This window comes from Micromys minutus, assembly GCF_963924665.1.
Source record: "Micromys minutus genome assembly, chromosome: 11".
NCBI classification, from domain to species: Eukaryota; Metazoa; Chordata; class Mammalia; order Rodentia; family Muridae; genus Micromys; species Micromys minutus.
Genome location: NC_137980.1, coordinates 1922281 through 1947769, shown reverse-complemented (window position 1 = coordinate 1947769; position 25489 = coordinate 1922281). Strand labels below are relative to the sequence as shown.

At 39.7% G+C, this 25489-nt stretch overlaps 1 protein-coding gene across 4 annotated transcripts in view; it reads right to left on the bottom strand.

Moving 5' to 3' along the window:
• Window positions 1–25489, bottom strand: part of MCTP1 (multiple C2 and transmembrane domain containing 1) — a gene marked incomplete at both ends in the record, with an annotated part of 533307 nt that overhangs the window by 81795 nt on the left and 426023 nt on the right. For all 4 annotated transcript variants that reach the window (XM_080925321.1, XM_080925322.1, XM_080925323.1 and 1 more), the window contains one exon: window positions 6527–6580. In XM_080925321.1, coding sequence (XP_080781447.1) covers window positions 6527–6580 — 54 coding nt within the window. The remainder of the gene's footprint in view (window positions 1–6526; window positions 6581–25489) is intronic.

Here is a 25489-nt window from a genome sequence, read left to right as displayed (position 1 = left end):
TTTTTTTGCTTTTACAATATAGTATCTATACTGAAGTAGAGAAAACACAGTTAGAGTAGCTGTAATAGCTACAATTATCATAAACTTAGTAGCTGAAAACAAATTTATCCCCATTTATATGTAGTTCAAAAGTCCAGAATGGGTCAAAAAAATGAAGATGTGGGTAAGGCGCTGGGGGATGGTCCCTGCACTTCCTCGCTGAGCTTCTTGGCTTGTGTTTCCATCTCAAACTCAAGGGCAGCCACTGAAGTGCTCTGCTCTGCCACAGCCAATATGTGTTTTATGGATTCAATGCTCAGGTCTTTGGCCCTTGTTCCCCAGGGGGAAGCACTTGCTTCTCTATGGCTCACAGAGTCTCCTCCTGCTGGCTCATTATGCACCACAGCAGCATACCGTTTGGTTGTAGACCCAGAGTCTGCCCCTGTGAAACTTGCTTTCAAGTCTTCTCAGTGGCACTGAGAACAGAGACTGGCCCAGCTTGGCTTTAGAAGACCTTGGATCCCAGGCCACCTGTCACACTGCTGGGGAAACCCAATCTTCAAATGCTCCATCTGTGCCAACCACAGCTTTCTTCTTGCTGTGAAGGTCTTGAGCCTTGAGCTTGGCCACAGCTGTACAATAGCTGCCACTTGCCATTTGCTCTGAAGCCCTCTTCCACCTTTGAGCACCTCTGTGATTATATGGAGTCTACTCAAATCCTGAGGATAGGTAATCTCACCCCTTGAAGGTAAAGTGATCGGCAGGTTTATCTGTTATAATCATTCCCTTATGTTGTGTGGTGCTCACATCCATACTTTTCGGGGGTTTGGCATGAAGAACATGCTTTGTCTTGTTCCACCTACCTTCCCATATCCACCCACCCCTATCAGCTCTGCCAGGGCAGTGAGGAAGAGCTGCCTATGCAGCACCAAGAGGTGGCGGTCTCGAACCAAATAGCGGCAATCTGCAGCAGTATATCCCTCATTGTTCTATATAAGGACTGGAAGAGGAAATCTCAGCTCATCTGTAACCGACCAGACCTTTAATCCTGTCTCTTCCCTGGGAAAGTCAGGTTGTAAAGCAGGGTGTGGGTGCCAGAGTTGGGACAGGAGGAAACAACCTGTCCATCAGTCCTGACAGCGCTGTTTGCTTCCTGAGTCGCCTGTGTCTCTCACTTAGGGTTGGCCAAGTCCCTTTCCTCAGCTCTGTTTTAACTGTTTTTTTTTTTTTATAATGTATTTTATAATGCTGGAGTTCAGGCCTGGGGCCTTTTGCACACTAGACAAGTACTCCATCAGAATTATAGTAAGCCAGCCCCCAGTATTAGGAAACAAGAAGATTGAACTAGGTTATTTCTTAGTTACCCTTGAAGTTTAATGTCACTATGGTTCTAGTTGAGGTCATCAGCCCAGTGGGGCTATAGCCCCCAAGGTCCCCCCAAACCCCAAAGTAGCCTTTCCAACATTTTGGTCTTTTTTTTTTTTTTTGCTTCCCAAGAAGTAGAAGAAAAGGAAGAAAGGTGGCCTACGAGAAACCCTCTGCCTGCCCAGTGAACTACTACAAATTGAATTAGATAACCAGCAAGCTGGACACATTGCACTCTATTTTTATAATAAATGCACATTCTATAATACTTTATATTCCTATAACCTTTTCGAGTACAGGTCTAGTCTGATAGCTCCCCTTGTTTATTATTCTGTGGCAGCTGCTGCCCAAATTGGCAGTAGATCTCGTCAATGAATACTGACATTGTTTCACATTTACTATAGACCATGGGCAGGTCTACTGAGCTGTCAGAACCAGATTTGAAGACCGAAGCCGCAGTTCCCACCTTCTAGTCAATATTCCAAGTTTAATCCCCACTTTGTTTAGGGATGGTGGTGGCTAACGAGTAAGATGAAATAGTTATTATTTGCACAATTAAGTCATATTTCATGATATGGTTTTCTTTAAGAACAGGAAGTTATCTTTGGTGGACCTGATATAAATGTGTGAGCCTTTAAATAGGTCAGAAGTGTGGGGAACCCAAAGGAGATTCTCTGTGATGCATTTAAAGGAAGCTGGCTCATAGGATCAGAGAGAAAAATCAACAAAGCAAGGATTTCGGTGATACAGCTCTAAGGAACTGATTCTACCAACAGGCTAAATTATCCTTTGATGTGGATTCTCTCCTAAGCAACAGACAACAACGCGGTCTGACTGTGAGCAGAGAAGCCAGTTGACTATACCTGGAATTCGACATACCAAATACAACAACCGCAAATTGTCTTTATGCCTTAAAGTTTGTGGTACTTTGATATAACAGAAACGGAAAATGAATAATGGATTATAATTGTATCCCGGTTGAATGTGATTCAGGATTTTGTAAAAAAGAATTTTCTTGCCTCCTCTCCTTCTGCCTTTCTCCACAGCCTCGACTGCCTTCCTCACCAGGCAGATATTTCACTGAATGTAACTGGAAAATGCAATTTTGTCAGATTAAAATCTCCTCTCATATCATTTAGAATTATCTCTTTCTTTCCTCCCTCACTGCTGGTTTAAGATGCTGAGATGTATGAATCTTGGGTACAGTATACACATGTTTGGGTTGGAGAATCAAACCAGAAGATACAGATTTCAGGAATTAAAGCGACAATCTGTACATGTTGAAGTGACTCAAATATGTTTCATTCATTGCGTCTATCTATCTGAAAACAAGGAGCCATGACAAAACAGCTGAAGAAAAGGGAAAAGCTGTGTAGGCATAAATGCCTAAACACTTTCATATCTTTTATCAATAAACATTACTAGAATGTAATGCATTTGAATTCTCGCTTTGCTCGGGGAACCCAGCACTCTGACTTCTGCTTAGGATGCTGCAGCTGGATCTTATTACTGGTGCAAGGTACACTGTGGGAAGCATGCTGAAACTTTAAAGTACAAAAGAGGATTGACCTTGGTTAATTGGATGCCTGGGTTATGTAGATCGGCCACTGTATGATTGCATGTGATGTGGTGTGAACACTATTATATGCCTGTTGATAGCAACACCTAGGAAATTTAGTTAAACCTCATTTTGATTTTTTAGTCTATTAAAGAAAGGAGTTGGTGTTAAGTTAAAAAAAAAAACATATAAGACTGGAACTTTGTGGTTGAGGGTTGAAAGAATGCCCTATGGAAAAGGAACTGTAGTATGTTTCATGGTTAATTCAGAAAATAATATTGTCCCTAGTACAGCTCAACAGTGCTCTAACACCACACAGCCACGTAAAAATATTGGAAGGCAGCGCTCACATGTCAGGTTCACCATTTAAAACTGGTATTTTCTGCATTTGTGAAAACATGGAACTGGGTTAAGAGAGAGTTAATTAAGTCTAGATTTTGATGAAATGTAGACAAATGGCCTTTATAATAAGAGTTAGTGTGGGACCATAGTTTTCTGCTGAATAAGGAACAACTTTTCAATAAAAAGCTAGTACAACAACCAAAATTTAAAAGGACATAATCTGGAAAAGCTTCAAAATTTGATGATCCAGGTGAACTACAATTGAGCTTCTACTAATTTTTATCAATGTCTTTCCAGGTACTAAAGTCAACACTAAAGAAGAACCATTGCACAGGTTACACATTACTTCACATAGTGTACCTCATATATATGTATGTGATATATAATATAGGTTTCAACTTTTTGAGCTATATCTTTTCTATGTGTGTATGTGAGCTATGTATTTTCTATGCTGAGGGAAAAGACTACATGCCCAAGTGAGATAAAAGACTTCGGCGTATGGCCACGGGATCTTGCTGAGTAGCCAATGGCTTGCCCTTTCACTGTGAGTGAGCAATGTCACTGCTGTTCTAAAGAAAGACACTTTTCATAATCACCCAACAATCCGCTAAGTGAAAGCATGTGCACAGACTTAGGCGAAGCCTGCCAGGGGTCTCTGCTGAATGGGAAGCAGGTGCTCACACTCTGTGCCACGTAATACCCCATTTACCCCCAAGTCCAAAGGTTACAGGACTAATGGCTGCCTTGTGGTATTCAGGAAAGCAAGACACTGGCCCTGGAGAAACATCTGGGACATATTTTACATACTCGCAACATATGCTTCAGGTTCAATTAAAGTGAGGCTTTGGCACATTTATTAATTTTTTTGCTTTTATCCTATAAGAGGACCCACTGACCTGACCCCACTATTATGCCATATGAGAAAACACAGAACTAATGAGACTTACAGGCCAGTACCTGTTCAGACAGTGAAAAACACATTTGTTTTCTCATGAAATTCCATTATGCGTGACTTGACACACAAACTTTTAAGTGAAGGAACCAATGAGAATTTTAGAATAGGAAAAGACTATTTTTTCCCATTCAGACACACTGATAGCTAAACTTGCAGTTTGTACTGCTGTGAGAGCCAAGCTGAAGGACAGAAGCAAGTGAATGAATACTTGCAGCATCTGTCTGCCCATCCGTCTACTCCTTTCATAACAAAGGCTTTATGTTTCAAGATGCCTTGCCTTAGAGATCTACTCCAAATAACTACAATCAGGGTTTTAGGTTCTTTTAGGTTCAGACATGACAGCCATGTTATCAATTTCTCTACAGTGGAAAGAAAGGGGGAAGGACCTCACCCTTATATACCATTCAAATAAAGGGCTGGGTTATGAGCAATAGCCAGCTCATAATAAAAACACACTACTTGCCTGGATCAGCTACAGACAAATTCAACTGAACTCACACAGAAACCAAAGCCCTCACTTTCAGTCTACTTTGGTAACGGATCTGAAAGTGTGGGAGAACGAGGGTGTCAATTGTGGAAGCCAACATGAGCTCACTGTACATAACAGCGCCTATGGATGGTCCTTCCAATCACATGTGTTTAGTCATCTGTGTTTTGGTAAGCTGGTTAACCAGGTATGTCTATTTGTTGACTACCCCTAAGATCTTTATTTAAAAAAAAAAATGAACAAGAAAAAGGAGAGACAGACAACACCAACCAACTGTCTGAAAATACATGGGGTTGGCTCTCAGCTGGGGGATATGGAAGTATGTCACCATGTCACCGGAGTTTCTATTTATTAGTGTTTCTAGGGAAATGCCGGCTGCTTGGATGGATCTTTATGATGACTTTAATAAAGCAGCAACAAGCTAGGGAGAGTGGCCATAAATGGATGGCAGCTCAGTCTTCATCAACAGAGAAGTGGTGGCTCAGAGCTGGCATGGCTAAAGTGCAGACTCTCCATAGCTCTACAACTGACCTTAACAATAAATCTGATGAGCTATTGCCAGGGGTGTGTGTTCATGTGTGTGTGTGAGTATGTGTGAACACACCCATGTATGTTTACAGACAAGACTTTGTAGCTTCATCTTGATCATGATGCTGATGACTAAATGGTGTGCAAGATAAAAAATTCTACATAAAAGCTCTATCAACGTAAAAGCAGTTGAAGCAGCCTGAGAGTGAAGCAGGGTGTAAGCATGTGTATTTTCCTTCTCCTGCAAACATCAGTCAGTCAGGAAACAATGATCATTCATGAGGTAAAGTTTTCAGTGTGACTTTTTCTACTGTGGACACTTGCCATGCTTACTTCCAACACAAATTCTTACCCCACATGTAACTGTACATCTTTTATGGACTCAAAAGGTCAAGGGCACATACTAAGATGCAATGTTTGTTTGTTTGTTTTTCTTCAGAAAACATTGTTTCTTTATGTAACAGTGGTCAGTTTTGGGTGGAGATCAAAATCTGGTTTTATGGACCAAACAATGTGCAAGTAGTTCATATTTTCTCCCTTGCCTCCTCCTGGTCGTATCTTAAAATATGTTAAGTTTTAGATCTACAAATGCCCAGAAATCACAGGGTTGGATCCTACTTGCTGGAGAGAGCTGTTCTCCCAAACCGAGCTACTGCTGTGGTGGTACTAGGTCATGCTAATTCCTCCCTTTCTCTCAGGAACCACCAACCTAAACAATCTAGAAATTAGCTGCTGTTTACTGTGATCTCCATCCACAAGCCAACAAGCAAACAAAATGCAAATTTCTCCAAAGGACTTTGCTGATGAAGGAGACATGGGCCATTATAGATCTGGGCATTACAGTGAGTTCAGGGCTATTTAAATGTCCCTGTAAGCACATCATACACATGTTCTTTGCAAACTATATATGATAATACCCATGTCCAACTCAGGAAGGCTACTACTTTTTCATACCCACCTCCTTCCTCCAAAGCATAGTCTGATTTGTAACATTCGAGATAGGACACATTTTTGCCCTTCAAAAACAGTTGTCACTGCCATGATCTTCACAATAGCTATCAAGTTCCAGACAAGCTGATTTTTTTTTCCTGGCAGAAGAATATTTGACCCAGCTCCGGACAAAAGCAGAGAGGATTTATAGCTGTCTCTTCTTCTTTGCTGCATGCAGTGGTATTGTTAGGATGATAAACAGCACTGTCCAATTTTTTTTGGACTCAAAACACTTCAACTCCTTTTTTGTAACTGTCCGTGAAAACAGTGTCACGTCTGCAACTCCCACACCCAGGTGCCCAGCGCTAGGAAAGATAATTACCTTGTCATCTCTGTCATCTTCTTCCTCCTCGTCCTCCAGCATGTCCTCCACTACCTGCAGACAGAAATGCACACATGTTGTTTTTCTGCTCTTAGAGGAGAGGGGATTTTGTTCTGTTTCTGAACCCATTGAAAACTTTATTAACATTTGAAGCACAGGCTGGGTGAGCCAAAGCTCTATCTAGAGTGGAAGATTATGCAAGTGCTCAGCTTTTCATTGATCAAAGCTGGGGAAGAGGAACTGGGTGAAGAGAAATCTACCCTCCTGGAAGGAAGGTTTGTTGTCAAAGAATTTGAAGTATGCAGAAGGTGAAATAGCATGCATCTGCAGGTCGCTGTGCATTATGAAATTTCCTTTCTAGTTCTTCCGATGCCTGTTTCTATTCAAGCATTTTAAAGACAGAGCAGGATAACTAAGCAAGAAGCAGCTCCTCTATTTCTAATTCACAGTTTCGCCCAACTATAAGATAAAAACTTATTTAATTGATGCACACTGGTGGTCTCTGGCATAAAACCAACAATAAATGTCTTTAATGTGCCTAATTTTAATTCTGATGTATCAAATCAACTCAAGTGATTTGCTCTGAGCCCTGCTTTTCGATTTTGTGGCTTACCTGAAATAGCCCTTTTAATTCTTTGTGATTTTTTCATGCAAGAATCATAAATATATATTCCAATTATAAATATATTCTATAATTAAATATGAATAGTAAATAAAAATTACACTGGTAAATATGCATACTTTAAAATTTTATGTTTATTTTATTGTATTGTATAGGTGTTTAACACACACACACGCACACACACACACACACATATATATATATATATATATATATATATATATATATATATATATATATATATATATACATATATCTACCACTTGCATGCCTGGTGCCCTTGGAGGCCAGAAGAGAGTTTCAGATCCCCTGGAAATAGAGTTATAGATGATTATGAGCTGCCATGTGGTGTTGGGGACCAGATCTGGGTCTTTGGAAAAACATCCAGTGCTCTTGACTTCTAAGCCATTTCTCCAGCCCCAATATACACACTTTTAAGTGGGAAAGTTATTTTGGATTTGACAAGCAATTTTTATTTCCTTTCCTCAATATATAATTATAGACTTAATAAATGTAGCTTCATGAGGCAGATGGCCCGCAGAGGGTTTGGAAACTGTAAGGTTATGCAGTAAATTCCTGGTCTGCCTGGGTTACAGGGAGAGTCTCTGCCTTAACAAACAAGCAAACTAGAATTTCACATCTCAAATAAATAGTTTACCCACAATAACATGCCCATGTGTGTGCCCTCTGTAGAAACTAAAAATAGAAACCCATGAGTTATTTTCCAGGTAGGCTTCAGAGAACAATAATTATATAGAATGTACATTCTTTATCATTTCTAATTCTTATGCTGCTTTTTAAAATAGAGTCTGAATATCTCAAAATAGAACTAGCTGAAGCAGTTATCAGGTACTTTGAAGCCTCTCTCACCAAGTTTTGATGATGGCAGCACCAAGTCCTTCTTTTGTGCACTCTTTCATACAAACAGAAATAGATTCTGGTGGAAATGCCAATAATCCAGACTATGCTGGAGAACTGTGTGAACTGAGACACTGTGCTATTCCCAGTTACTTTTATCAAGTGTTCTAAAAGCCTTCTGTGACTTTAACGAATAATGCAAATACCAATTTCCAGTTTTTATGAACCAGTGTATAATGAAGAACATCTAAAGAATCACAAAACTGTTCCTAACTTATTGTCACACTTCATATCTTTTGTTGAAAAGTAGGACTTGTGGATTCCCTGAACAGTGAGTGCACTAGAAGGGCCCCAGAACACAATGTGCTGCTTATGATATGTGTTAAGAAAGTCTGTTGCTGGGAACATGCAATCAACCAGCTTCTGCAAGGAATCTGTGCTTGTTATAGTCTAACTATACTCAAACAGCTCCTAAGTATTTGTCATAAACGCCTGGCCCAAGGTGGACAGTATAGGTGATGTCTGAATACAAAGATGAGGTAGCACAGGGAGACTCCATCAGTGTTCATGTGAATCCCATAGGAGTAAAGGAAGGGCTATCAGATAAGCCTTCAAGCAGACTTTTGAGTTTTCACCCATTTAAAGCATTCACATTATGCATATGAACACAACAGTGACAATTGTGGTGAAGTATGACAGGACATTCGAACTGATTGATTATTGGTGATACAGATTAGGTTTCATCAAAAGAAGTCACTGATCCTCAGGAGAGTTTTTTTTTTTTTTCTTTTTTAAAAGATAACGTTATACTACAAATAAAAGTATAAGATTATCTTACAAAAATTTAGATGTAAATAAAGGACTTTTTTCTTTCTTTCTGTTTTGCTGAAGTTGGCCTTGAAGAGTCATATGAAATATAAAAGGAAATAAACTCAAAAAATATATGAGCTAGTAACAATTAAAACGGATTGTAGGGTTGAGATTGGTTGCTTAGCGTGTGTGACCCAATATTCAGTAGTCAGCACCAGATACAAGCTGTCTCTTGTGTCACATCTCTGAAACACTCACCATCCCGCCTCACTCCCACAAGGCAAATGTGACAAATTATGCTTTGCATATTGCACGCTACATAGCAGTTGTTCAAGAAATATTTCTGGTCAGATAAATAGATAAATTCATCATCTGGCTGTCATACCCTTTGGCTTGTTTTCGTTTTTGTAGTATCTTTCCTGCCTTGGCCTCCCAAGTACTGGAATTACACAGTGCATCTCAGTGCTCCTGTCTCTCGGTCTTCAAATGGTTGGATAAACCCTGCAGTGTAGCACCTGTCCTTTATTTCACAGCGCTGACCTCGCTCCCACGAAGGAGTTATTTCTAACCAGTGATGTAAGTGAATAAAGGCAAGTGATCGAAACGTTTGGAAGAGCTTGGAGAAGGCATGCCTCTGCTTCTAACTGTAAGGACTCTGGGATCCTTGCTGTCAAGTTGACTTCCAAAATTTTAAAATGTAGTTGAACTCTAAAACAAACCACTTGGCTAATTTATACATTTTACAAATAATATTATGTTCAAGTGTGACTTGAGGAGACCTACAGAATTGAGCTCTTCTCTTGAGAAACCCAAACTGTTATTACCCTGCCTGAGTGGGTAATTGGCTACATGCAATTACTCTACAAATGTGCAGCCAGATCTCCCCAACACAACCATTTGCTTCTAAATTTGGCAGAAGAGTATCGTGTTGAGAGAGGCCTTTGTGCTGTGCACTATTGAGGCCTTCCTGATCTTCTGTTTGCCTTTTGATTGCTACATCACAGGATTGATGCACACACAAGGGTTGATCACACAAACGATGGCTTCCTACTGATTTTTATATATCACTCCAGAATGTACCCCACCAGTATTTCAGGTGAAACTTAAAATGCTTTGGAAACAAATATTGAAAAGAACCCCATCCCACAGCACTGGTTGGGGACCTACTGAGATCCTGCAACACCTATACCAAAATAAGTTCTCAAAAATGTTAGCTAATAACAAAAACAAAATGTCAATGTGTTTTTAACATTAACTCTGAAAATTGAATTATACCCCTTTCTCCCTATATTCTTATTGACATAAAGTTCTCTCTGGTGTCTTCACTGACCCTAAGAAACACACATTAGGCATAGGATGGGCATAGATGAAGACTCTGAATCGAGACAATGGTGGTTTCACGACTGATCTGCAGGCATTAATGATTCAGGGAAACAAATGGACAGCATGCAGCCTATAAGCAGGGCCGTGCTATGAGACACACTCTGCCTAACATAAGGAGCACAGAAACACCAAGTCTAGCTAAAAAATGAGCCATACCATGGAAGTACATTTAATGATGATGCTAAAGTTTAGCTTTCCTGGAGATTTCAGACAACACCTGCTATGCCAAAGGAGTGTAGGAGTTTAACACTTAACTAAGGAAGACAAAAAACAGGAACCCTTGCTTCAAATGCCAGCTCTGTCTTCTTCAAAGAAACCCAAGTAAGTGTTCCATAGTTCATTGTTTATGTATTTAAAGTTTAGTAGCACAAAATTTGTCAGCAATAATTTAGTCACTAAATACACACACACACACAGGTAGGGCTATAGGAAGGATGGAGGAGGGAAAGGGAAAGGGAGGGGGGAGGGAGGGAGGGAGAGACAGAGACAGAGACAGAGAGAGAGAGAGAGAGAGAGAGAGAGAGAGAGAGAGAGAGAGAGAGAGAGAGAGAGAGAGACTCCTTTAGGGGAAAAAGGGAAAACCAGAAAAAAACACATTTGATAAGTTGATTTTCCCCATTTTTTAAAAAGGGGATTTTCTAAGATAGGCTGTGGAATTCTTTTTTCCAAATCATGCTTTCTGATACCTTGTGTGATAGCAAGTAGTATTAATCAAACAAAGGAAGGGCACCAGGGAAATCAGAAAGTTGTAATACAAGCAGTTAGAAGTGACATGGCCTCCTGTAATGTCTCTTGGCACAGACTTATAAGCCACACACTGGGGGAAGATCTGGAAAGAAACTGATGCTCACTACTGTTCCTTGAATGTAATACTAATAAAGATGACATTTTAAAAGACATATCTAGGCAGCCTCAAACATAGTGTGCCGGCTACATTACAGCCACAGAACACATAGATATCATTATTAGTAACATGTATTTCTTCTTCCAAATCCAATGTTTGCTAAACATTGGTCATTAGCATATAAAATTTAATATATGGCTGTAAATTTGTAAAAAGTCTCTTTTCAGAAGGGAGCCAAGTTGTGTCTATGGAATCTATACTGAAGTAGTTGAAAAGGCGTTCTTTAGAGCCTGTGCTTGCCACTGTGACACAGTCCAGTGGGATGTTTAAAAAAATGAAAGGAAATAAAATTTCATCTGGCTGAATTGTTAAGGATCATGGTAACAAGAATAAGAGTTCATGTAGAAGTTCTGAAGCATTTGGAGAAAGGCTAGAAAGCAGTGGATTTGGTAACTCCATTATTAAAATCATCATGGGCAGGCAGTTACTAATATTACTTTATAAAACCAACTTAGGGTGTGTGCATACAACCAAGGCAATTAGAAGGACATGTAAAGTCCCTTAAAAATTATGAAACAAGGAAATTACGATTTTTTAAAGGAATAACGTCTTTCCCTTACTTAAAACCCTTTACATAAAAAAAAAAAAAAAAAAAAAAAAAAAAAAAAAAAAAAAAAAAAAAAAAAAAAAAAACAGAAACTGGCTTATATTAACCTTAGTAGTGTTAGACACATAGAACCCTGAATTGCCCTCAAAGTCAATGCTGGCAAAAACCAGTTTCTTGCTTGTTTATGTTTCCTTAAAGACAATCTTTGAATCAAAGGAGTGGTTTATGAAAATGTCAGAAGTTTTGAATGTCATGCCATATTTGAAACGACCCGTGGGTACAGATTCTTGTCTTTGGAAACATCCAGAGCACATGCCTGTTTCTAGTGCATACACTACGAGAGAGTAGAAGGCTTCACCATGCCTACATTGTGTTCAGATCAAACAAATGAGTAAACCCAGCTGAGTCATCACTTCTCTGTCTGGATTTATCACAGGTTTAAGGCAATAGGAAATTATGGGATGCCTAGGGATTGAGAGAAGGCATAGAACCACCCAAATGATTTTGAACTCGGGAGCACCAGAATTCTGGCTGAAGATTTCTGTCATCAGTAAGAACAGTATAGATGTGCTTGGGCAGAATGTCTTTCACTGATGGACCTGCCTCTTCCAAACATTTTGAGAAGAAACATTTACAGAATGAATGCAAGAGTAAACTACCTATATAATGTATTACTTGTTTGTAAAAATAGTAATATTCACAAGCAGGTGTTTCACTGGAGTACTTCTCAAAGCACAGGGATGTATGATGACCTCCTAGTTTGGATCATGTTATTATGAATTTGACCTTGAAGCATTTCACCTACAGTAGTTATTAGGATAACTGGGGCAGTAGATGTAATAATAATTGGTGTGGTAGGTTGCCAGTGTAGCTGAATGGATTGCAATACAAAATAAGGCAAACTTAGGAAGAACAGCATAAGCACTCATTGCTAAAAAGACTTCCTGATTTTCAATAGAGACTCAAAAACAATTAGTTCACAGAGAATGCATTTCCGTGGCTCATTTTGGGAAGTGCCATGTTGTAATTTAGTCTGGTTCTTAATAGGAAGTGTGGCTTTAATGCGGCCATCAGATGGCTGTTGATTCATGCCACTGATTCACAGCCTGTGCTCTGCACCATCCTTATTTGCAGTATAATACGCTTTGCTGGCAGGCACAAGGACAGTAAATTTACTTGACTGTCCAGAAAGATGTAACCTTTCATTTCCTTAAGTGTCGCTTTAACTTAATATACAGAAAAACATTTCCACCGAGAAATGCTAAACAATAATGAATACAAATTCTATATTCAACATAAACATCTTAAACAAATTTTTCTTCATAATTCATTCTTGGTTTCTTAAATGTTCATCCTTATTTACACAAAGCACTGTGAGAATTTGAAGTATGTCTCCATCTAAGGGACTCACAGTGTACTGTAGTTTTTGCTTGTAAAAAAATAAATTTGGTGTTGTTACGATATTGTGTGTTAATTCAGCTGAGCAGGATCACAGGGTTATCATTAACGTATAATACACCATTTAAAATGTTATTTTCTTGAAAGTATTATTATTTGCCAAATTATAGTAATGTATAAAAAGGCCAAGCGTTTTTAATTGTTTTATGTGGCTTTCAAGTAAAAATAAAATTGGGCTCATTAAAAATCTATTTTTAAAAACAGCATTTTTGAAGTAAAATATTTTGTTCATAAGTAATAGACTTCATATAAAAGAGTCGTTTTATTAAATCTTAATATTAAAATCCAAAGTTTCATTCCATAACCATACCACTCTAACAAGAAAGAGGATGTGGAGAAAGAGCAACACTCCTCCACTGCTGGTGGGATTGCAAGCTGATCAAACCACTCTGGAAATCAGTCTGGTGCTTCCTCAGGAAATTGGACATAGTGCTACCTGAGGACACAGTTATACTACTCTTGGGCATATACCCAAAAGATATTCTAACATACAATAAGGACACACTCATAATCGCCAGAAGCTGGAAAAAACCCAGATGTCCTTCAACAGAGGAAGGGATACAAAATATGTGGTGCATTTACACAATGGAGTGCTACTCAGCTATCAGAAACAATGACTTTATGAAATTCTTAGGCAAATAGATAGAACTAGAAAATATCATCCTGAATGAGGTAACCCAGTCACAAAAGAAGACACATGGTATGCACTCACTGATAAGGAGATATTAGTCTAAAAACTCAGACTACCCAAAATATAATTCACAGACCACATGAAGTCCAAGAAGAAGGAAGACCAAAGTGCAGATGCTTCAGTCCTTCTTATAAGGAGGAACAAAAAATATTCTGTTTGGAGCAGAGACAGAAGGAAAGGCCATCCAGAGACTGCCCCACCTGGGGATCCATTCCATACACAGCCCCCAAACCCAGACAATATTGCTGATGCAAAAAAGTGCATGCTGACAGGAGCCTAATATAACTGTCTCCTGAGAGGCTCTGCCAGAGCATGGCAAATATAAGAAAGAGGCAGATACTCACAGCCAAACATTTAACTGAGAAAGGGGTCCTTAATGGAGGAGTTAGAGAAAGAATTGAACAAGTTGAAAGGGTTCGCAGCCTCATAAGAACAACAATACCAACCAGCTAGAGCTCCCAGGGACTAAACCACTATCCAAAAAGTACACATGGATGGAACCATGGCTCCAGATGCATATGTAGCAGAAGATGGCCTTGTTGGGCATCAACGGGAGGAGAAGCCCTTGGTCCTGCCAAGGCTTGATGTCCCAGTGTAGGGGAATGTCAGGGTGGGGAGGTGGAGTGCACCCTCACAGAAGCAGGGGAGGGGACATGGGATAGTGGGTTTATGGAGGAGAAAACAGAAAAGGGGATAACAATAATATATATTGTTATAAACAATAATATATATTATATATACATACACATATACATACACATATACATACACATACACATATACATATACATATATATATATATAAACCCAGTATGGGTTTGTTTCCCATTGCCATGGAATAAATCGATTTTAGACACTTGTCAAGAAAGAAAAAAGGAAAAACAAAAAGAAAGATATAATCTGAAATTTTTGGATTTGAAAACAACCTTACTAATTTTTATGCCTTTGGACTGCCTCATGCAAGCTCCTCTGTGCTCTTTAAAATCTCTGCAATGAAGAAGAGAGGTTTGCACGATGCCTGCTACAGGGAATGCCTTGACCTGTTCACAGGAATCTCCCTTGCTCTAACTCATTCAGATATGCTCCAGAACACTAAAACTACTCGAGGCCATTCCTATTTGTAGTAAATGCGTAATTTCACACACAGTATCACAGATAAATACTTCACCTTTGAAACATTTGTGCTTTATAAGAAAAACATTTGCAAATAAAGCATTTCTCTTAGGGATTAATATTGCCAGCGTTTTGGATCTACTGAACTCTTAGGGGAGTGTTCTGTTTTAAGGAATACATTGAGTCATGGGTGGAGCAGGTGGGATGGGTTGTGCATTCAGGAAAGGAGTCAGAGTCTGAGTTTTTCTTTTTAATGATTTTCACCTACAATGTTCTAAAAACTTGAGAACGTTATGTCAGAATATTCAACTTTAAAAATGAATCATATCAGTGTATAAATCACAGTCCTAAGTCTTTAGCTTATTTATTTTTCTATGAGTAATGATAAAATATTTTTAATGTTTCTTTGTGCAAAAAGAATTATCTTCACGGGAGAAAGCTTTAGCGGGGCTTTTGGATTGGAAAGAATATGGGTAGTGAATGACAAACTACAGTGTAAAAGCTGGAGTATAAAGAATCGCATGCTACCTGTTAATACTCACGAGCTCCCTCAGTAAGTCAGAGCTTGCTCGGTAGCCTTGCTGAGCCTGCCTGGTGCTCCCATCATTTCTGCTTATGTCATGTACTATGTGATTGCTAAATTAGTGCACAGTGCATTTGTAATATTTATAGTACCAACATTTAGTTAAATAACCTTTTTGTAAGATTTATGTGGATTTTTTTATTTCTCATTTAATGGCAAATTATGAAGAGCATGTTTCATAAAGATAATTCTCCATTTAAATTCATCAGTCCATTAAATATTAAAATTATGTTTCTGATGCAATCGAGAACAAATTTGTCCAGCTTCAGTGATTATTTGCACTCATAAAAATTAGGCTTGATTAATAAAATTTAAATGCTTGATTAAGTTGACATTTTCATGTCCCATTCTGATTTATTGAAATTGTTTCTGTCTCCAGGCATGGTATAGTACCTTTTCTAGTCTCTTACTCGAGATGCCCTGTGTGAGGTTGTTAGGATGTTAGTGGATCTACTGTGCTTTCAGGGATGTCCCATGTTAGCTTGTGGTGTGTCTGCCTTTGTCTGTGCACAGTGCAGATGGACATACAATCATCAGAAGACAGTTCTTTCTGACATAACCAGAAACATGGCCATACATTTATAGTCCTCTATGGAAATCTATTTCTAAGAACCTTTAATCTGCTGGAGTTTTCTTTGGCCAAATTTCATCATATTTTCTAATTTTTATCATTTGATGCTTTTTATTGATATATACTTTTTTATCTTTGAAGCACCCCGAACACAAACACACACACACACACACACACACACACACACACACACACACACACACACACAAAAGGTTGATTGGCACACAGGAGGTTTTACATTGCCTACACATTCGAAACTAAAATTTGTGTAATAACTCTGTGGAAAAGGTATTTTTTAAGAAAGTCTTATCATATATCTTGGCTGACATGAAATTTACAAACTACCCAAAGATAGCCTTAAACTTAGGATAGTTCTGGGAGTGCAGTTATGTACTTCCATTTCCAGTGAAAACCACCCTTTTCCATAGAACTTAGAAGGTAACATTTCAAGAAGGTTGTGGCTCCTATAGTGTGTAAACCACCCTTGATAATCACAATGATTTATTCTGTTATATACAAGGCAAAGTGACAGTGGACTTTTTCTCAGTCCTTACTATGTGCTTGACACATTGTGTTGGCAGCAATCTCTAGAAGAGCAACAATGTAGCTATTGTTCTCATTGCCCTGGGAGAGAAAAAGTGTAGAACAATTTTGAATAAATTTGTGTAGCTGAGAAGTAGAGAGTGTGGAATTTAATTCTTAAATTTTTTTGTTTGTTTAGCCATTGATAATATAAATAACACATTATTTGGAAATAGTGTATAATAAACTGTCTTCTCATAAAAGCAACAGTAGCAGAAGACTCAACTCTTTTTGAAGTGATGATATGTAAGTGTTATTCTCCTTTTCTTATAATGATTAAGTATATTATATTATATTATACTTATCATATATTAAGTAACAACTGACTGAAAGTGTCCCTTTTTTTGGCTCCTATCAATACTATTCACAATCCATATATGAGAGGGTAGAAAATCTTATAAGTTGTATGTTCTTGACAAATGTGCCTCACACAAAACTTAACAAATGCAAGGATTTGAGGCGATTAGAGTCCTAGTAATATTGCTCATTCATAAGCATCTTCTACAAGCTAATAGACATACCATTGGTTGTTCACCTTTGCTTTTGTAATGAAAGTGTTCAAGTTCTTGGCACCTTTCTGAATCAGAGGCAATGGGCATCTAACAGCACATGGCTCAGTTGCTAAGACACCCACTGCACAGCCTGAGGACCCCAGTTTAGACTCCCCAGTTTAGCATGTGAAAGCTGAGTGATGTGGGACACAGCCGTGTCCCCAGTGCCTATGGACAGGGATAGAGAAGAGAGACAAGAGGATCCCTGAAGCTCATTGGCTAGCTAGTCACATTGAATATATGAGCTTCAAGTTCTATGAGAGAGCATGTCTGAAAAAATAAAGGCAGAGAGCAACCCATGTTAGTTTGTGGTCCTCTCACACATATGCACATAACCACCCACATATGTACATGGCATACACCAAACTCAACTTCACACACAACATACCACCAAAAAGTAACCGTTGATATAAATGAACTTTTCCACAAAGACCACCCAACTTTTTTTCCCCCATTTATTTATTCATTTACTTTACATCCTGCCCTGGTGGTTGTACTTAGATCTGTAGTGACTTGATATGCAAGGGTTGGGTGATACCCAGTGGGGACCTCCCCCCGCTCAGAGAAGAAGGAGAGGAGGAATGGGGGTAGGAAGCAATATTGGGATGTAAAGTGAATAAATAAATTAATGAGAAAAAAAGAGAACAGAATGGGTTTGGAGAAAGACAAAGCTGATTACTAGTTATATGGGAAAAGACTTGTTGATCAAGGGTATGTAGGAAGAGGGGACAAAAATCCCAAGATGGAATCTGAGTCCTTAAGGATTTGTAAAGAAGTTAGGATAAGACACATGGGCTTTACAAACTATCTTAAATGTCTTATGCATTAATGTGATCTGCAAGTTAACACAAATTAGAAGTTTATGATAAGTCATCATAAAAGAGTGGAAAATAGAAAGGAAGTTGCCCACAGCTGTGCCACTCTGCAACCGACTCTACTATCCTTTGGGTTATGACTAACCTTGGGTTACATTTCTCTTTACTTTTTGTGTACATTGTAATATATGTTACAGAATTGTGATCACACAGTTCATCCTGTTTGGCAATATATTTATGTCACTACCTGGGTTATACTGGATGTTTTCATCAGTTGCTTATAGACAATGCTCTTAAAGCAGTTTATGTGAATAAAGGTATAACTCCTAATGGTTCTAGAAAAAAAAATTTACTTATTTAGTTTACATCCTGATCACAGCTCCCCTCCCCCCTCACAAGATCCCTTCCTGGTCCCTCCTGGGGAACCAACCCACCCTGGCACCTCAAGTCACTGCAGGACTAGGTACATTCTCTCCCACTGAGGCTAGACAAGGCAGGCCAGTTAGGGAAGCAGGACCCATAGGCATAGTTTTTGCATTAATTTACTTATTCACTTTACATTCTGTTCACCATCTTACTCCCTCTTCTCCCCTCAATCCCACCCTCCCATCCCCTCTCCCACACTCTTCCCCTTCTCTCTAAAGACCATCCCTCCTACTACAGGCTGTAGTAAGGAGTCGAGTGTCATAGAGTGGGAAGTAACCACAGAACAGGAGTGAGCAAGTGGTCTCCATCTCACCTCCTTTATCATAATACAGTCTGGTGTTCAGGAAAAGAACGAGGGAAAAAATCATCCAGAAACAATGAGAAAGGCTAATAGGACAAGGTGATCCATCCTGAGACCTGAGAAACCAGTCAGTGTCCTTTGTTCTTTTCTCTGGCATTCCATTCCTCAATTAAAGAAGACAAAAGTTGGAAAACAGGCCTTTTGAAGTGCAGGTATTTTTTTAAATTAGCTTACATGAGAACAAAACAAAACAAAACAAAACAAAACATGGAGTGAGACACAAAAGAACCACTGAAGTGCCGCTTCTTTCTGCCCCTGAGAGGGTCTGAGTGGCTCTGGAGACCTGGTACTCCAGGCACTGTCTAGGGCTCCTGCCCTTTACTGAGGCAATGTTTTCAGCTGTCCTTCTGGGTCAACACACTTTGTCAAAGCCAGAGCTGGGTTTCAGGGAAGAATTTGTTCTCTTAAAAAAGTAAGCGCATCTGCCTTATTATATCCTTATTGTCATCGGAAGCACAGCAGGCAGAACAGCCAGGTAGGTGGGAAAGGCTAAAACATCACACCAACGATATCTTGATATCTTTTAGACAACTCCCACTGACTTTAAACTCTTAAATCTCGGCCGAGTCAGACAGATTTAACGCAAGAACCGTGCTTTCCAGCAAGGAGAGCTTTAGAAAATTGCCTTTTAAAAATAGAAGTATTTCCTTAACATCTTTTTCTGGATGAACGTACATGTCACGTACAGATAACACTCATATACCAGCATTCTGCAGTTTTGTCTTTCCAATTTTAAGTTCAGCTGCAGTTGGAGGATCGAGGAAAAGAGCAGGCTATAAGTGGAAGAAGTATTAAAGGTAAACACGGAGTCAGGGAACAATGAGGACAGCTCAGGAGCGGGAGCAGGGAGGACCGCAGAGACACAGACCGCTAGCCCCATGTCCTCACACACATTCATCCTGCATTATTGAATATTCTTCTCACACACGCTTGAAATATTCAAGTGTTTGATTTAGCTGGTTGCTCACACAGTATGCCACAAACTATCTCGGGAGAGGGACACAACATAATCATCTTTGATAGTTAATGCCTGAAAAAAAATTTTTTAAAAAAAATTGTGTAAATTTATATAATCTGGAAATCATCAACTTTTTTTTTTGAGCAACTATTGTGTTGCTGTCTGAAAGGTCTTCCTGTGTGACAGTATTATATCAAACATCACAGAGTGGTGAGAGAGACTCACAGTGGACCAACCATTACAAATGGTGAGATGTTTCTTTTTTCTCATTGTGTTGTTTTATGGTTTGGTCTTGAGGTCTACAAGAGTAGCCAGAAGTCACAAGCCAAAGGTACTCATTAGAAGAACTATCCTGGGGGAAGACACGTAGACACACACATGTCCAGGATGCATGTAAGGCTCAGATGTATCATCAGGTGGACACATTGATAGGGTTAGATAAAATTCATAAAACAGAAGAAATTTCTACCTAAGGTTTCAGGGACATCAGAGGCACTAAGAAGAAATTGAGCAACCCAGAGCCACAGGACACTCAGACAGAGGTGGGGCAATGATCTGTTTGTTAAGCAATTATTCATGGGTTAAAGAAGCCACTGGCAACAGTTGAACTTGTTTGACTCTGGTGTTGACTATTATGTTTTATTTGGTCAGCAGCTGTGGGGTATGTTGGGTTCAGGGTCAGCAGACGGATGAGTAGCAAGTGGGCTCTATTGAAAACTACCACTGAGTTTTAAATAACTTGGTTTCAGTCTGAAAGGAGAGGGCTGGACAGCAAGTCTATCAGAAGAATTTGTGACAGGTATGGTAGCTCAGACGCACTGTCTCAGTCACACTTAGTTACAGTGGAGAATGTTCTGGTAGTAAGGGGAAGAGTGAAAGGTCAGCATGGATATCCTAGAGAATGGGCAGATATACAGAATGTGTACAGAAGCATATATGCAAGATGTTAGTAATTTAGCAGCCGACAAGTTACATCAAATACAAAAAGCCTTCAAAATGAATCTATTTTGAGCCAGGGATTCTTTGAGGACTTTCCCAGAAGGTACTGCCCAAATATCCACATGTAGGTATCTTCTTACATTGAGATGTTAAAAAAAATCGAAGCTAATACAGTTTTAAAAAGTGTTTAATTTAAAAAAAAGTTTCTTATTTTCACAACAAAAATTACGCTGATATTAAAATTCATGTGTTTGTTAGAAGGCTTCCTAGCAGTAGAAAGAATGATTCTAGCTATCCTGCAGAATGTAAATGTGGATGAACTAAGAGTAGAGTTGACATGACTTAAAATATGTAGGATGAAGAACAAAAATTTGCACATGTTTACAGAATGTGCATATATTACAGAAAAGAATGAGCCATTATCTATAGTACTTGGGGATTTGGATACTACAGACATGGTGGACTCATGGTCTTGGTCTTAAGAGGACATTGACCCATCATTTCTCCAAGTTCTTTTACTCCCCAAACCCCACCTGCTGTCAGGGGCTCCACCCTACTTGTTGCTTTGCAACAGAGACAGTCAAGGGGTAGCCTCAGAGCAAAGGAGCTGGGTTGTGCTAAGATGTCGGGGTATGTGCCACTCCCTCTGGCTTCCAAGCCATAGTGCATAGTGGACTTTTGTGGCAATGAGTCACAGTGTTCCAAGAAGGCTACACATCAGTACAAGGGGTCTACATGGCTCCCTGGACTCCAAGTGGATGGTACCACATTTATGTGCATTTATGTGCTTTGAACATCTTCCACATAGAACATCCCACCAAAGTATACCAGCTCTGCTGAAGTTACCATTTTGTTTTGCCTCTGCTTCCTCACCTACCAAAGAAGAAAGCATTATTCATTTCCCTCTCTTCCCTTGTTTCTTTAAAGGTTACTACGGTGTGGGGGAGGGGGTACCGCATATTCCAGGGCACATGTGCAAAGTTCAAGGGAACATCTCTGGTCTTAGAGCTTGGTCTCCAGCATGTGTGAGGGAGGGTTTCTTCAATGTTCACTGGGTACAGCCAGCTTGCTGGCCTGCCAGCTTCTGGACCTTCTCTAGTTGCATGACCCATCTCACTGTAAGAGCACTGCAGTCACACATGCCCACACTGGATTTTACATCAATTCTGAGGACCCAAAGCCTGGGACTCATGGCTGCATGGTAATACTTTATACAGCCTCTGGGCCACCTCTTTAACCCTTCTTCCTGCTTTTCTATCTGTGTCCTGGAGACCTAGCAGCTGTACAAGCAACAGAGACAAAACCCAAGCAAGCAGTCCTATAGAAATAAACAGAAGAAAAGCCTGAAGCTATGGCCTAGACAAATCTATGGTCTAGACAAATCCATCTCATGAGGAGACTTCCAAGCCATTCTTTATGACATTAGGGGGGCCACCAATACGGTATTGTCACAATTAGATTTTCACCTTGGATGATATCCTTCCTCCTGGTCTTCAAGTAAAAATACATGGTGCAATCTGGTTATAGTTGCCAGATGATTATAGGGCATTTTGACAAGTTGGAATTTTACTAGACACTTTATTGTTGCCCGAAATTCTGAGTTGATTGATTTGTGACTTTTTAAGGCTTATCTATTTCTGTGTATGGGTGTATGCCTATGTGCCTTTATGTGCACCGTATGTATGCAAGAATATGAGGAGGGCAGAAAATGGTGTCGGTTCCCATGGAATTGAAGTTGCTAGTAGTTGTGACTGAGTCCTGGTCTCCGGCATGAATAGTAAGTGCTCTTAACCACTGAACCATCTCTCCAGCCCAGGTCATGGGTATTTTTATTTACTAAATGTATCACTTGTGACTCTGGGATAAATCTTTTGGGCCTCAGGGCTAGAATGTGAGGCAAATATGCCCAAGAGAAGGTCTAGTCATTTTCTGAGAAAGGGGAATGATGATATGGTGATGGTGGTAGCCAAGGTGGGTAGCGGGAATGAGTAGAAAGTGTAATAAACATCAGGAGTTACAGTACAGCTCTACACAGCCGGCAGATGTCTCTAAAGGTGGGGGGGGGGCAGTTTTACAGGGCATCTAAGTAGCCATTACTTTTAACCTCCTTATGCTCTGTATTGCTTTAGGAACTAGAGGTCTGATCTTTTCGTGGTTCTCCTCGTATTTTTGCAAGCTGCTAACTTTCTGAAAAAGTTGAGAAATTGTGGTTGAAATAAGCACAAAAGAAGAAAAAAGAGTGATCATCCATTTTTAGATGTGTTTAGAGGCTGCATGACTCAGAGCTGCTTCTTTTAAGAGCACTGAATATGTGGTCTTTTTTGGTACTTAGACGCAAACACAGAAGACTTGTGGTCTATATTAGTTTTGGTGAACGATGAAACCCTATTGAAGTAGAATATAAGGGTATACACAAAGGCCCTCTCCTCTCTCAGCTTGGCTTTGGACGACCCCCCTTAGATGCTCTTGGCCTCCCTTATTCACTATTCCACATATCCAAGTGGTCCACAAAGGGCTGTTCTTCCAGACAAGGGCACTGGCAGAAAACATAATAAATGTGTTTGGCTGACAGGGATTCAGGACAGACCAAACATTTCTGTGGTGACCATTCCAAATTTTCAAACAGTATGACAGCAGTTCTTTCCTTACAAGCTTACATGCTTACAAGGAGTAAGTATTCTGGTTTTAAGCAGATCTGAAAACAAACCCAGTACTATTCTAGAAGGGAGAAGGAGAATCTGATGCCTTGTCATTGGGAGGAATTAACTGAACATTTCAGTATTTACTAGTGTTTTAACAAGGCAGACTTTGTCTCAATTTATGCAATCATACAATGAGTCAGAGTGATTGCACCGATCTGCCCCACTCTTCGGCTTTTCATGCCACCATTGATTAGCAACTGAGACTGCTATGTGGGAGGAATATCATGACAGTGGAGATGAATGTTCTTTTAAAGTGTAATTAAAAAATCCTGCTGGAAGACTGTCCATATGCCAATAAATCTCAAGACTTTACCCAACTGTGGAGGATGCACAGCTTTACTTAGTCTTCCCCATGCTCATACAAGTGACTAGAAAGTCACACCTCGGGCCACAAGCACATTTGACATTAATGATAGCATTCGGACTAGAGCAGATGACTGGCATTGTCCCTTGAGAAGTCACAGAAATCCTGATAAATCAGGGGTTTTGTGTTATGTCCTGGATACCTAAAAGAGGTCCCCTGGAGGAAGATATGCCCAAGTACACACTGCGAAAGCAGCCCAGGCTTTAGAAGATGGCAGCTTTGGTTTCACAACACACTGACTCTGTAGAGTTCATGGTTTGTCTTGCCTTTCCATTTCCTTACTTGTAGATTAGTGACAAACACATTGAGAACAATTCATCTAATATAATTTTCATAGAGAATGAGAGGCAATGTCTCCAAAAGGCTTACTGGAATACCTGATGCATAAAATTTGCTTAATAAATATCTGTTCCACTTCTCTGATTAGCAGTGAGTTCCACTTCTCCAATTAGCTGTGCAGTGGGAGCCGATGAATGTTCTCTGAGTGTGTGTGCTTTGAGAAAGAGTTAGTCCTACTATCCCTGTTAGAACTCAGGAGAGAAACTGCCCAGGGAAGAGTGAAATAGACCAAAATTCAGCCTAAAAAGGAAGCATGATTATGGTTCAGAACACAAATGATGTGTGCCTTTAGGTGAGTTATTTAACTGTTTCCCTGTGGGTAAAATAGAAATAATGGTGCCCATAGAGCATCATAAACATTTGATCCCACGATATACTCATTTCCTTTACTCTCTGGGGCCTGGTCCCTTTTCCTGAGGAGGGCTCATGCAGCTGTGCATTTCCCCTTCATTGTTACAGATGAAGGATTCAGGAAGACCCAACCAAATCAGCTTATTCTCCAGAGAGATGACTCAGTAAGACAGCACCTATGAAGGATTCACATGGCATTTGGGGGTGCAATAAAGGCTCGGTATTTTTAAAATTCCAAATAAAAAGTATTGTCTGGTGTCAGCTCTTCAACTGATGACATTTTTTGTCTGCATTGCCTGTAGTTTGGAAACGTGGGACCAGGCCAATAGGCAGTGGGGGAGAAGTTTTCCTCAGCGTTTGGAGTGACAGCTTAAACCAAAAAGAGGGTGGCAGTTCTATCTTTATATTCTTTCATGCCAGGGGCATTTCTGAAGGAAGCATGTATTAAATCAGCTCCTCTAGAAAAGCTTAGCAATTCTACTGGAGATTTTCATATCATGGTCCCAGACTGGGTAGATTCAGATGCAAGGCTGTTTATTTTTAACAACCCTGACTGGGAAACGGCACAGGAAAGACACCATTTCTAGCACACCTCTTCTCATGGGCTCCCTCTAAGGCCACAGATCCACCCTCACAAATGGCTGCCTGCTCATCCAGCCCTTAACAGACTTTGCTTATCAAATAAATATTAAATGTACTAGGTCAGGTCAGGTCTCCTCTCTTGTTTAAGCACTAGTTGGGAAGAAGGTAGCGGCTTGGTTTTGGCTAAGGCTTAACAAATAATAAACATGTGAGGCTGCCCTTTCCTGTTGGATAACAATATCAACTACCAGCCAGCATGTTGAAGAGAAAACTATTCCCCATCTATGTACTTCATATGTTATGAAATTATCATTTACCTTTGTTTCTTTCTGACATAGATGTAAAAATCATTGAACTTGGTTTTTTTTTAGTCTTCATCCTAATTAAATTTCATAAGATTTCTTCTTCATCAATCTTTCCCTACCTCCCTTCCTCTCTTCTTCCCTCCCTTCC